This window comes from Rhopilema esculentum, chromosome 11 (genome assembly GCF_057945365.1).
Source record: "Rhopilema esculentum isolate cy_ngs chromosome 11, ASM5794536v1, whole genome shotgun sequence".
Classification (NCBI taxonomy): domain Eukaryota; kingdom Metazoa; phylum Cnidaria; class Scyphozoa; order Rhizostomeae; family Rhizostomatidae; genus Rhopilema; species Rhopilema esculentum.
In genome coordinates, this window is record NC_142825.1 from 9614967 (window position 1) to 9628031 (window position 13065).

A 13065-nucleotide genomic window follows, 5' to 3' on the forward strand; every position below is an offset into this window, starting at 1 on the left:
TCGAAACGTCGACCTGATTCTATTCATATAGACAGCTTTATAGACTGTGATCTTCTGTTCTCGCTAGAATCAAGTCATCATGTATGAAAAAGTCATATTTAGCAAAATTTTGGACTGAACTTAAACAAGAGATTAAGTTCCCATTCCGGTTAACATATTATGGTTTTTGCAGTCTTTTTTCCAGTCGACGTTCTCGTGGAAAATAACTTTTCTTAAATTTTCATTCATTCCTTTACTAGCAATAACCTATTGATAGAAACTGTTGATAATATTTGAACTTTTTCTTCTCAAATAACCATATATTTTTGCAGGAGCTAAATTGCAGAAGTTAAAAGATCAGTTGAATCATTGAATGAACTATTTGCATCTATCGTTGCAGGTTGAGTCCATTGATTTGCCGCTGCGTGGCCTCACAGTTGTTCGACCGGTCCACTCAAGTGTCCTCCACAGAAGTCACTGTTTTCAAATTACAACACCTTTAGAAACGAGGTATTTCACTTGCAATTCAGCCGAGGATGCAAGCAATTGGGTTGCCGGGTAAGAGTTCTCGCTTCTATTTTTATGATTCAAGTGAATGGACAGCGACTAAGAGGCAGGGCTTGCACTTTGCCATCTAAGTCTCTGATCGATCCGACAGTTTTATCGGGAAATTCTGATTATTAGGCCCACTCTAAAATATAGACTGCAACGCAACTAAACAACATCAGACGAATTAAGCTTTGGAAATTAATATGTTAAATTTTTTTTACTAATTTAGAATCTATCCACGACTAAAACTACAGGAATTGATGCCTCTTATGATGGTGAAAGACAAAAGGTCATCTAGTCTTAACTATTAGTGACATTAGCAGTATTCAAATGAAACTACATATGAACGCAAATATATGTTTATTTCTTTTGTTAGCTTTTAAATAGCAAAGCACACCATCTAAGAGTTTTCAAGCACAGATTTTTCTTTAAGCACAGAGTTCTATTCATCTTACCTCTTAGTTGTCAACTTTTCCCAAAATGATGACAATTTTTCTTCACCATTTCAAAATTTTCTTGTATCGAACATTTGACTTTGCTTACCTAATGGGACTAATTGATTACAGCTACTCTCAAGCTAAACTCCATTTTGCTTACGAAAGTAAAAAAGGCAAGACATTTAAGGGTAGTTTTAAGGCATTTTGTTAAAAGGAAGAAATTTGTTAAGAAATTTACAAAATTATCATTCTAGATATCTGTTAAGGACGATGTGAAGACATAAAATCAGCCCCCCCCCCTCCCCTACATTTTTATCTGTTTCACTGACTTTTGTTTGATGGAATGTTATCACTGCCACACTCGAGGGGCAAATCACTCCATAAAAATCTCGTACACCTTTGGCAGAAATCCTAATATTTTTATTGAAGATCCCTAGAAATCCTTTTGTTTTTGTGGAAATTTCGTACGCTGTTTTCAAGAATGAAATGCCCCTTGGCAACACTCACCGGCGCATCGGACAAATTTTCAATTTGTTGCATAATCTTCCATAACAAATCGCGTATATCCAGGGCGCTAATTCTGATTCTGTCGTGCAACTTTAAGCATTTTTTTCTTCATTTTATATTCGAAATATTTTCAACTTGTTACGCTTTCATTTTGATTTTGTTTTTGCTCTTTTCACATTTGCAAATCGTCATCGGCAACCTTTTTGGTAGTTGCAAATTGACTGCTACTCGTTGCTAGGTTACAAAACTGTTTAGCTGGGAAAGTCAGTAAAACATTATGAATCAAACTAAAGATTTCAGCAGATGCTGCTAAAATGCAATCAGCTGTAGCATCTGGGCTGAATATCATATTTTGGATTAGGTCACTTTGAAAAGCAGGAAATAGGATTTACAGAAAAATAACAAGTGCACGAGGCTGAACGAAGCAAAAATATACAAGAAAGACAATATTAAGCTGGAGCTCGGCGGGGTAATGAAAGCCATTTTGTTCAGTTTCCTAAATATTTAAGCTTCATTGTAAAAAGCCTTTGCTCCTTGTAAATAAACATTCAAATTCTCTCATCGCCATTTCAACCAAATACTCTTGGTTTCTTGAAGTTTGTTTCTTTAACACAAACGTCACGACAATTCACAAATGTGGCCTGAATTTATTTAAACTTGTAATTTTTACGGCTGGAATTGCCCTGGTGACGTAAGCACTGTATTTCGATCAATTTGATTGCTAGTTTCTCTTCGAAACACCATGGCAGGTGCCAGTGTACTTCCACATTCCACGTGAGTCTCTTCGCTGGCCTTTTCATTTGAATTGTTTGCTGTCGCAAGCACTAGGCCGTCTCTGTGACTGTACTTCTGTATCCATTGATTCAAGCTTACAGGGCTCATCAATTGTTGAATCCTTGAAAATTTTTAAAACAACAAAGTGATTTGGGAAGATTCTTCAACCGACGGCGACATTAAACCTTGATTTTCTATGCTCATGAGTTTGTCTTGGTGTAAACATGACTGAGCAGGTCCAGTTATCCGCTGACCCTTTAAGGTATGAAATGAAATATTGTACATCTAATCTTAGGTGTCTTTTACTCCGCTTAAAAACTCAATTTCTGCTTAAAATTTTTTAAGCTAAAACCGTTGTCTCATCCCTTCTGAGAGTTTTGAGGTTTCCAGTAAGTGTTGCATTGGATGAAATCAGGGGAGTACCGATCATGACATATTAGAAAAAGTTTTAAATGCTCTCTTCTCCTACGAGTTACAGTATTAAAGAGGCTTGAAGAAACAAGTACTTGAAAATCAGAAAAAAAATGCAAAGTTCAGTACTAAAAGCAAAAAATTACGAAATATATACACTCTGTGAAGGACACAAAAATCTTAAATTTTGTGAAAATTCATGAATGCTTTCGGCTGGTTGTCATTAGGCATAGTCAGGTACCTTCATGTTGAAGTCAAGTTGCTGTTTAATTATTGTTTTCAAATGCATGTTTTTTATAGTAAAGTCGTCATCATTTTTGGGTCCGTGGGTAGAAATAATTAACAAAGTATTTTCAAATCAAATGTAAAAAGAAAAAGGATGATTCTTCAATTAAAAGTATGCAACAAATTTTATCCATAAATGAAAGAAGCTAGTTATCTAGTAGCTAATTAGTTATGTCAGTTTACTTTGCAAACAAGTTAGTTTGTTTTGTTTGTTTGTTTTTTGACCAGTTAGTTAGCTTACCAGTTGGTTAGCTTAACAGTTTCCCAGCTTTAAAGATTTTTTTAGCTTACTTGTAATGGATATGCTGTCCAACTGGGATAAATCTAGAATGAAACGAAGCTTAAACTTTCGTTCTAGAATAGGAGGCCAATTTTTGTAATGAAAAAAAAGCAAATTGCAACACAAAAGTCTTGCGATTTTTAGGAGACTCCCTCCCTTTGCCCATATGTTTACGCCCTGGTTGTTTTCACATGCTGGTTAAGATAATTGTTCATTTGAAAGCTGTTTTATATCTTAACAATATTATTGATAATTGCAAATTCAGTTGAAGTTAGAAAATTTACGAATGAAGACACCAAATTTTCAATGCAAAGTAGAGAGTGAAAAATGCGAGTTATAACTCGGCATCCAGTTCGGATATTCTGCCTCGATAGTTCTATCAGCCTCTCTTTATTTTTTTACGTTTTTTATTTTGCTATTTTTTGCTTGAAATTATTTGTTGAATTTTGTCTGTAACTGGTTTTTCTGTTTTAGCCTCAAGGAAATAATTTACCCAAATCGAGACAAAGAGAAAAGGGTTGACACCTCCCTGGATGTTTGGCTATTTGAGGCCAAAGGGCTTCCATCAAAGAAAAGGTAAAACTACACAATGCTTGTTGATTTGCGGTGAAAGCAGCTTATCTTTAAATATATCTTGGTTAATTGGTAGATATAGGCTGTAAGTACCATATAAGATCGAAATAGCTCCTTAAAAAATCCAGTGTGATGTTCAACCTAATTCAGTTTGGTTTTGATAATAATCACTAGGGTAGGATGTACGAGGAAAGCATGTAAACAACTAGATTACCCAATCGAATCAATCCTTACTGTCACCGATTTGCCCTGCAGTTGTATGTGTTTGCTCAACTGCAAACCATTTTACCACATCTTTTATGTATGTCCCTTTTTTAAAGTCAGAGTAAACATTTAGCCTTTTCACTAAAGGTCGATTAGCCATGAAGGAAAACTTAGCTACAGCCAAGGAGTCTCTACGGAATCATCACTTATCCTTATATTTACTTATGCTTATGACGTGTTTATCATTTTCAATTGACTAAAGACATCAATATTTCTGGACCTGTTCAAACAACCTTGAAGTATTGAAAAAGTAAGCAAAAAACCTGTTGTAGGCAAAAAATCGCCCCGTTATTGCGAAAGATGATGTTTGAAAAAAGTTTCATTTCATTTTAGCTTTCAAAATGGGACGGTTCCCGTTACCCTTAAGGGCTACGTCACAAAGTATTTTTTCAAGGTGTTCCCTCTAGCCCCCCCCTCCCCCCGCTATTTATTTACGATAACCAAAAAGATAGACTTTTTGTGAAAAAGAATCCTCAAATCTCCCCAACCGTTTTATTTACGATAACCAAAAAGATGGACTTTTTGTGAAAAAGAATCCTCAAATCTCCCCAACCTTTTTTTGAATATCAAAAATTTGTTTTTATCTCAATCTTTGTTTAAAGTGATGTAAGCCAATTCCGAATCCTATCTCCCATTATATAATCTTGTCGTTCTAGGTATTACTGCGAAATTGTCTTGGATAAAGTTCTCTACGGAAGGACATCAACGAAATTGAAGTCTGATATACTTTTTTGGGGCGAACAGTTTTCATTCGAGTGAGTAAGCTGAATCAAAAATTGGTACCTAGCAGTTCCGAATCGTTTCTGTATTTTTTCAGGATCCAAAAATAATTTTTGACAAATCTTTCACCACTGTTAGGCAAAAGTTTGACCCCAAAAAATCAGACTGAAAATCCCCCCCCCCCCCCCCCATTTCTATGTGCCAAGTGCAAGTTCCTGTTTGTAGATAGTTATCAAAACATTTGAAGTCTGCTGGATTACCGGCAGAGTGTTGGTGTTACAGGTTGTGGTGACTCAGATCAAAGACTGGAACATGGTAAAATGTATCGCATTGATCTATTTTGTGACGTTTTCGTATTGACTGTGTACACAGATAGAGTTGCAAAAAGGTTTTCTACTTTCCTCTAAACCTGCAGTTTTATGGCCTACAATTGCTGAGCGGTGTTCTGTACCACAGGAAAACATGTCATTAAGTGTCTTCCTTTGATTTATTTGGAAGTATAAATTTGCAACTATTGACCTGATTTTAAACGTCTCCAAGTAAGATTTATTTGGTGATTTATTATTTCACACTTAAAAGAACAAGTACAGATATATAAAATTTTGTTTTTGTCAACAAATCTATCCTCATTTTTTGGCAAAACTATTGTCCAAACGAGGTCTTGATGTTTGTAGGGTTTTTGTGTCTCTGTACATAGAAACTACAATGCTTGCCAAAAGTACTTGGAAGATCCAGCAATCTTCATTTCATTTTATATCTTTCCTAGAACAATATTGATGGACCAACCCCCTCTTATATCTTTAAGTATTTGCAGTTTTAAACGTGCATTTTTTCCTCTCTATGTTGTGGCCCCGGGGTAGACAGAGTTAATGCTCTCCGGGGTATCGTCCTTGAACTGTATGTAAGGTCGTGTAGTTTAGGTATTACAGTAACTTGTTTTGTAATTTTTTGAAATGTATAAAAAAATGTTGATAGTTTAGGCAAATATCATTTGGAAAGCGCAAAAAAAGGTGCTCCCTAATTCCCTTACCCGTTTTATAGTGAACCAACATTGTTCCATGGGGGAGAAGGGGGGATTGGTGGCTGAAATTGACCTTGCAAACGGACTTCAGTTTTCCATGATTTCGGCAGGCATTGTACATAATTTGCAACATGCTTCTGTTCAAGTGTAAACGTTAGTTTTTATTGTTCGCAGTGACCTCCCAGGCGTCGAAAGATTATGTCTTTATGTGTTCAGAGAGAATGACAGCAAAAAGAAACGGAAAGAAAGGAGTGCTTTTGTCGGTGAGTTATTCAAATTATCTGGGAAAGAAGAAATAGCAGTAAAGAAAAATTTAAGACAAATTTAGTTAGGAAAAATTAAGTCCGTGAACTAGTTAGCCCAAGGCAATGTCCTTTTTTCCCTAATAAAGTATGGAGTAAATTGTACATGAAGCTACAGTAAAAGCCAGCAAAAAAGATTCGAATCAAACTTTAAGGTTCTTATAAAAGGAATAAATTTTAAAATGAATCTGATCTTTAAAAGCGACTTTCTCGCAAGATTAGGAATATATCAGAACCAGCCTGAGAAGTCCTTATAATTATACAATTGGAAAGAAAATAGTGAGTTTTTAAAGAACATTTTTCTTGATTAAATTATTAAAAGTCTGATTTGTTTCTGAAAATTGCTTCTTATATTTATTTCACAAGCTTATAAGAAAGCGGGAAAATTCAGGCTCATCAGTTACTTGTATTTTGGTACATAACGTACATTCTAGGGTAGAAAGGGTTGAAATACAGGGGAGAACACTAATCAGGTGAAAAAAGGTTGGGGAAATTTCGTTAACTTGCAAAAAATTTTGTATTCTGCAAAAAGAGCTAGTAACTTGTAAAAATTTTAGTAACTTGCAAAAAATTTTGTATCCTGCATGAAGAATTAGTAACTTGTGAAAATTTCAGTAACTTGCAAAGGATTTTAAGCCACTTGCGAAAACTTTAGGTAAATTGCAAAAATATTTTAGCATCTTGCAAAAGTTTTAGCCACCTATGAAAAGTTTTAGTAACTTGCAAAAAAATAATCACCTTTCCTCGATTTTTCTCAATGATAAGGTATTTTTTCTCATACGGTTGATCATCACCATTTATCATCATCTGCAGCGTCATTATCACCATCATCTTGAATCACCACCCTCATCATTATTAATCATCAAACGTGATTCTCAATCACCAATCGTGATTATCGTCAATCATAATCATTATCATATTATCCTCACCAATCACTTTCATCACTATCAATCACCATTATCATTATCTTCATCATTGATACCATTGTCTAGATTTGATTGGAAGCAAACATATTGCTTAGATTGGCTGATCTGTCTGACAGGTTTGAAAATTTGCCTATGGAAGTAAAAAGATAAACAACTCCTCGCCGTTTGAACAATATTTTTTTCAAACCTTTTGAACAATAGGGGGTATCACACCCCAATACCCTCTTCATCATGACCCCTTTCAATCTATAGGAAATTAAAAAAATTGACATTTAAGATAAAAAGTAATTCACTGATCAAGGCAAAGGCGCATAGAGTTGTTTTCTAGGTTTCTCTATTTCAGTCCTAAAAAAGCATTTTAGAACCATTATTAATCCTACATGAATGTCTTCTGATGCATCTTTCATGTGTCTTGCAGGGTCTGTTGAAGTTCCTTTGGACACGATTCCTGCGAACAACGAAGTTGAACAATGGCTACACCTCCGCCTACCGGGAACCTCACCAAGACCTTCTCCGAAAAACTCCAGCAATAAAAATGATACGCCATCCATTCGCGTTAAGGTGAAGTACCAGGTAATGCACCTATATTTTTCTGTATGAACTTGAAATTATTTGAAATTGCCAGCGTTTGGTAACCTCCTCTCATATGGCTAATAACAGAGAAGGGTTTGAAAACCCGAGGTAGGACTTCTATAGTTTTGTAAAAAAGATGGTTCTGCACTGAATTGGTTGATGTTGAGCACAAATTTATGTGTCTGAAACTGCTACGAACAAGGCAGTACGGGGTTAAAAAGCTGAATGCATCTGTTATTATTTGTTTGTATACAGCTCTAATTTAAAGGCATCCAAGGGATACGTAAGCCTTGAAATTATGATTTCCTAACCCCCTCCCCCTGCACCCTCTCCCATTATCCTGCTATTGCACCCACCACTCAAAGTTTTTATCCACTTAGTTCTTTAGAATATAATCTAAATTTTACGTGCTCTGCTTCTTTCATGCAATAGATCCTTAAAAATTTCATCTGTAGCTACATTAATGCTTGTACATTTGTTTAATTTGTGCCACAGACAGTTGCCATACAGCCAATCTCAAAATACAGAGACCTCCACGAGGTAATTCGATTTTATACTTTCCATAGCTCACGTTGAAGAAAGTTCTTGTCTGTAACTAATTATATCAAATATATTTTATTACTTTTCAATGCTAATTTCTAAAAGAATATTTGGCTGCTATCGAAAACAGTGCTTATCTTAATCATATACTAGTTAATGGACATAGCATCTCTTTTTTGGATCTAAAAATTTGAATTTAAGGGTAATGTTGTTATCATTCAACTGTATAATGTTTGTTTTCTTTTGCTTCAATTTTTTCCCAAGCCGAAGCGTATACCCCAATACATTTTTATGATTACACAATTTAAAAAAACGAAAAAATTAGCGTAGTTCATGGATTCCGAGAATCGCACGGATTCTAGTGAAAGGTACGGCGTAATTGCGTTGGATCGATTATTGCCCCTTTCTCTCGATGTCTCGTCCTTCTTTGCATATTTTTCGTCTGCTGAACGGTTTGTCTAAATCTTCTAAATTCGCTTGTTCTTTTTTTATTCTTAGTACATTAAACAAAACTACTTCCTGTTATGCAAAGAGCTGGAACCCGCTATAAGCCTAAGAGCTAAGGTAGGATCCTTGCCTTTTAATGTATAACATTTAGACACAGACTTGTTATATTCGCTCTGTGTTTTCGTTAAATCATATCTTTACCGGTGATTCCGCATTGAATAAATAAAGATTTATCTTGTTTTCTTCTTCATTTCAATATTGTTTTAGCATGTATTTTTCGGGGTTATTTTTAAAGACTTCTACCATTTTAAATCTTGCCCTTGAGATTTTGAAACAGAAATTCTTTCCCCATTGGTCCCTGCTTTAAGTTGCTTAATTCTGAATTCTGCATCGAGAACTAAAGGATATTGCTGGGGAAATGAAGGATAACAACGGGAAGCAATCCCATACTTGAAATCATGGGGCAGGGTATTACGAAGCGCATCAAAAGTCTGGGAATTTATGAGGGAATTTATAAGCAGAGGATAGAAATTATTTTAATTATCTGCTTGCACAAACGACGCACACTAGGAACAGTGCAGATTCTTTTTCTGCTCAGGTATATTTTGTCGTAATTCTGCCATTTTTGCATACTTTTGGCATATTTTTTATGGGACAGGGTCAGGATGCTAAAGGTTTCCCGCATCACTCTCCTGGACAAGTGCCCCCCCCAACCCCCCCCCCCCCGAGCAGTCCAAAGGGCATGCCGACTGAACTTGATCATCATTATGCATCACTTTTCCTATTCCTTTTCCAGGATGATTTGGCCCAAACGCTCTTAAGAATTCTTCAAGTGACAAAACAAGCCAAAGAATTTCTGGCTGATATCATAATTGCAGAGGTCAATTCTCTTGGTAGGTTTCCTGGCATATGTAAACACTTTTATATCTAAATATGCTTTGTCCATGCTGACATAAAAGTGCTTGATGCACAGAGGCACAGAGCCATTAGTACATTAGCCATTGGTATATTTGGGGTTTGATCGAAGTTGAGGCAAGTTCGCTGTTACTCAAAGCTTCTTGTTTGCGCACTCACCAGACAGAGTCTAAATACGCTGACGTAAATTCGCTCGAGCATAGGTTTCTCCAGTCTGACAGATTTTCCGTGATTAAATCTTTATACAACTATAATTCGAGTCTAGAACCTAATCGAAAACTACACGGACGACCCCTTTCATGTTATCTTTTCAGGCTCAACGAGAGTTGCTTGTCAAGGTAACAAAATAAGTTTTATAATGAGCAAACGTGATTCCAGTCAGTATAGGCCGCTATTTTCACTGGACCACCATTTCAAGTCTGGTGGTGTCATATTGACCCCCGGCCATGTCACAATTGCCCCTGGTGATGTTAAATTTTTTGTAACCTGCAGTTTTTTGTAGTCAATAGAAAAGCGAAAAGACACAGAGGAGGCTTCTAATTGAAGAATAATTGAAGAAGAATGTCCGGATTTGAACATTTTGATTTTTCTTGTCTTTATGCAGCCACGTTTAATTTTAATACCAGTTTCAGCTAATCACATATTTTAGTTATTACTGTGTAATCCCTTTGTGTATTTCTCTTTTAGACAATGAAAACCTAACATTCCGCGGCAACACACTTGCTACCAAATCTATGGACACTTACATGAAGATGGTTGGTCACAAGGTAAATTTCTCCTAATAATAAACGGCAGGCCCCCCTCCCCAATTTCGATTCAATCATATCAAATTGAATTTCTTTTTATTATATCATATGAATTTTTCCTACTTTGTGACTTTGTGTTTAAACCCGTTCGTCAATGACTTTCATATAGGGGATGAGAATATATAATTGGGTTTTCTGGGGATAATGAATTAAGGAGACTGTTGCTTAGATTGAATAAGTCAAATAGGATTTATAATAAAGAGAAATGGCCAAAGACTGCAGAAAATGAACGAAAACGCCTCATTTTACGGCTTTTAGATATGTTTTACAAAATTGTAGCATTTCTTTGTTAGTTTCAACGTAATTTCATTGTTGTTGTGCTTGGTAAGTAAGAGTCTCCTTCCTTCTGTTGGGTGCCCAAGATTAATCCTACAGATTAAAGAACTGTTTTGTTTGCAGGCTGCAGCTTTTTGTAAGTGGATGATTCAAAGTCGTTGCGATTTATCGTCTTTTTTAAATGAGTTTTTCACGTTTTGTTACTGTTCTTTTTAGTATTTGCAAAAGACATTTGCACAGTTCATAAAACGGCTATATGATCTTCAGGACGAATTCGAGGTAAACAACTATCTTTTCTACTGCTTATTCTTGTTTCTGGGAAGAAAATTTTCATTTCGAAAAGTTTTATTCGAGTAAATGACAAGCAGTCATTTAGGGCAACTATTGGTGTGCCGAAGGAACCAGTCTTGACTCTCTTGCATACCCAGGGAAGGCGAAGGAACCAGTCTTGACTCTCTTGCATACCCAGGGAAGGCGAAGGAACCAGTCTTGACTCTCTTGCATACCCAGGGATGGCGAAGGAACCAGTCTGGAATCTCTTGCATACCCAGGGATGGCGAAGGAACCAGTCTTGACTCTCTTGCATACCCAGGGATGCCGAAGGAACCAGTCTTGACTCTCTTGCATACCCAGGGAAGGCGAAGGAACCAGTCTTGACTCTCTTGCATACCCAGGGATGGCGAAGGAACCAGTCTTGACTCTCTTGCATACCCAGGGAAGGCGAAGGAACCAGTCTTGACTCTCTTGCATACCCAGGGATGGCGAAGGAACCAGTCTTGACTCTCTTGCATACCCAGGGATGGCGAAGGAACCAGTCTTGACTCTCTTGCATACCCAGGGAAGGCGAAGGAACCAGTCTGGAATCTCTTGCATACCCAGGGATGGCGAAGGAACCAGTCTTGACTCTCTTGCATACCCAGGGATGCCGAAGGAACCAGTCTTGACTCTCTTGCATACCCAGGGATGGCGAAGGAACCAGTCTTGACTCTCTTGCATACCCAGGGATGGCGAAGGAACCAGTCTTGACTCTCTTGCATACCCAGGGATGGCGAAGGAACCAGTCTTGAATCTCTTGCATACCCAGGGATGGCGAAGGAACCAGTCTTGACTCTCTTGCATACCCAGGGATGGCGAAGGAACCAGTCTGGAATCTCTTGCATACCCAGGGATGCCGAAGGAACCAGTCTTGACTCTCTTGCATACCCAGGGAAGGCGAAGGAACCAGTCTTGACTCTCTTGCATACCCAGGGATGGCGAAGGAACCAGTCTTGACTCTCTTGCATACCCAGGGAAGGCGAAGGAACCAGTCTTGACTCTCTTGCATACCCAGGGAAGGCGAAGGAACCAGTCTTGACTCTCTTGCATACCCAGGGATGTCGAAGGAACCAGTCTTGACTCTCTTGCATACCCAGGGATGGCGAAGGAACCAGTCTTGACTCTCTTGCATACCCAGGGATGGCGAAGGAACCAGTCTTGAATCTCTTGCATACCCAGGGATGGCGAAGGAACCAGTCTTGACTCTCTTGCATACCCAGGGATGGCGAAGGAACCAGTCTTGAATCTCTTGCATACCCAGGGATGGCGAAGGAACCAGTCTTGACTCTCTTGCATACCCAGGGATGGCGAAGGAACCAGTCTTGACTCTCTTGCATACCCAGGGATGGCGAAGGAACCAGTCTTGACTCTCTTGCATACCCAGGGATGGCGAAGGAACCAGTCTTGAATCTCTTGCATACCCAGGGATGGCGAAGGAACCAGTCTTGACTCTCTTGCATACCCAGGGATGGCGAAGGAACCAGTCTTGACTCTCTTGCATACCCAGGGATGGCGAAGGAACCAGTCTTGACTCTCTTGCATACCCAGGGATGGCGAAGGAACCAGTCTTGAATCTCTTGCATACCCAGGGATGGCGAAGGAACCAGTCTTGACTCTCTTGCATACCCAGGGAAGGCAAGAGAACCAGTCTTGACTCTCTTGCATACCCAGGGAAGGCGAAGGAACCAGTCTTGACTCTCTTGCATACCCAGGGATGGCGAAGGAACCAGTCTTGACTCTCTTGCATACCCAGGGATGGCGAAGGAACCAGTCTTGAATCTCTTGCATACCCAGGGATGGCGAAGGAACCAGTCTTGACTCTCTTGCATACCCAGGGAAGGCAAGAGAACCAGTCTTGACTCTCTTGCATACCCAGGGAAGGCGAAGGAACCAGTCTTGACTCTCTTGCATACCCAGGGATGGCGAAGGAACCAGTCTTGACTCTCTTGCATACCCAGGGATGGCGAAGGAACCAGTCTTGAATCTCTTGCATACCCAGGGATGGCGAAGGAACCAGTCTTGACTCTCTTGCATACCCAGGGATGGCGAAGGAACCAGTCTTGACTCTCTTGCATACCCAGGGATGGCGAAGGAACCAGTGTTGAATCTCTTGCATACCCGGGGTTAAACAAGTGGCCAACCTAAACATCATTGCTTTGCTTTGT

General features: G+C 38.4%; 1 protein-coding gene across 2 annotated transcripts in view; it reads left to right on the top strand.

Annotated features, from left to right (window-relative positions):
* Positions 1–13065, top strand: part of LOC135694042 (uncharacterized) — a 68187-nt gene that overhangs the window by 42281 nt on the left and 12841 nt on the right. For both annotated transcript variants that reach the window (XM_065212683.2, XM_065212684.2), the window contains 10 exons: positions 380–537; positions 3697–3798; positions 4716–4814; positions 5975–6063; positions 7447–7601; positions 8097–8141; positions 8640–8705; positions 9385–9481; positions 10191–10270; positions 10802–10864. In XM_065212683.2, the coding sequence (XP_065068755.2) occupies positions 380–537; positions 3697–3798; positions 4716–4814; positions 5975–6063; positions 7447–7601; positions 8097–8141; positions 8640–8705; positions 9385–9481; positions 10191–10270; positions 10802–10864 (954 nt within the window). The remainder of the gene's footprint in view (positions 1–379; positions 538–3696; positions 3799–4715; positions 4815–5974; positions 6064–7446; positions 7602–8096; positions 8142–8639; positions 8706–9384; positions 9482–10190; positions 10271–10801; positions 10865–13065) is intronic.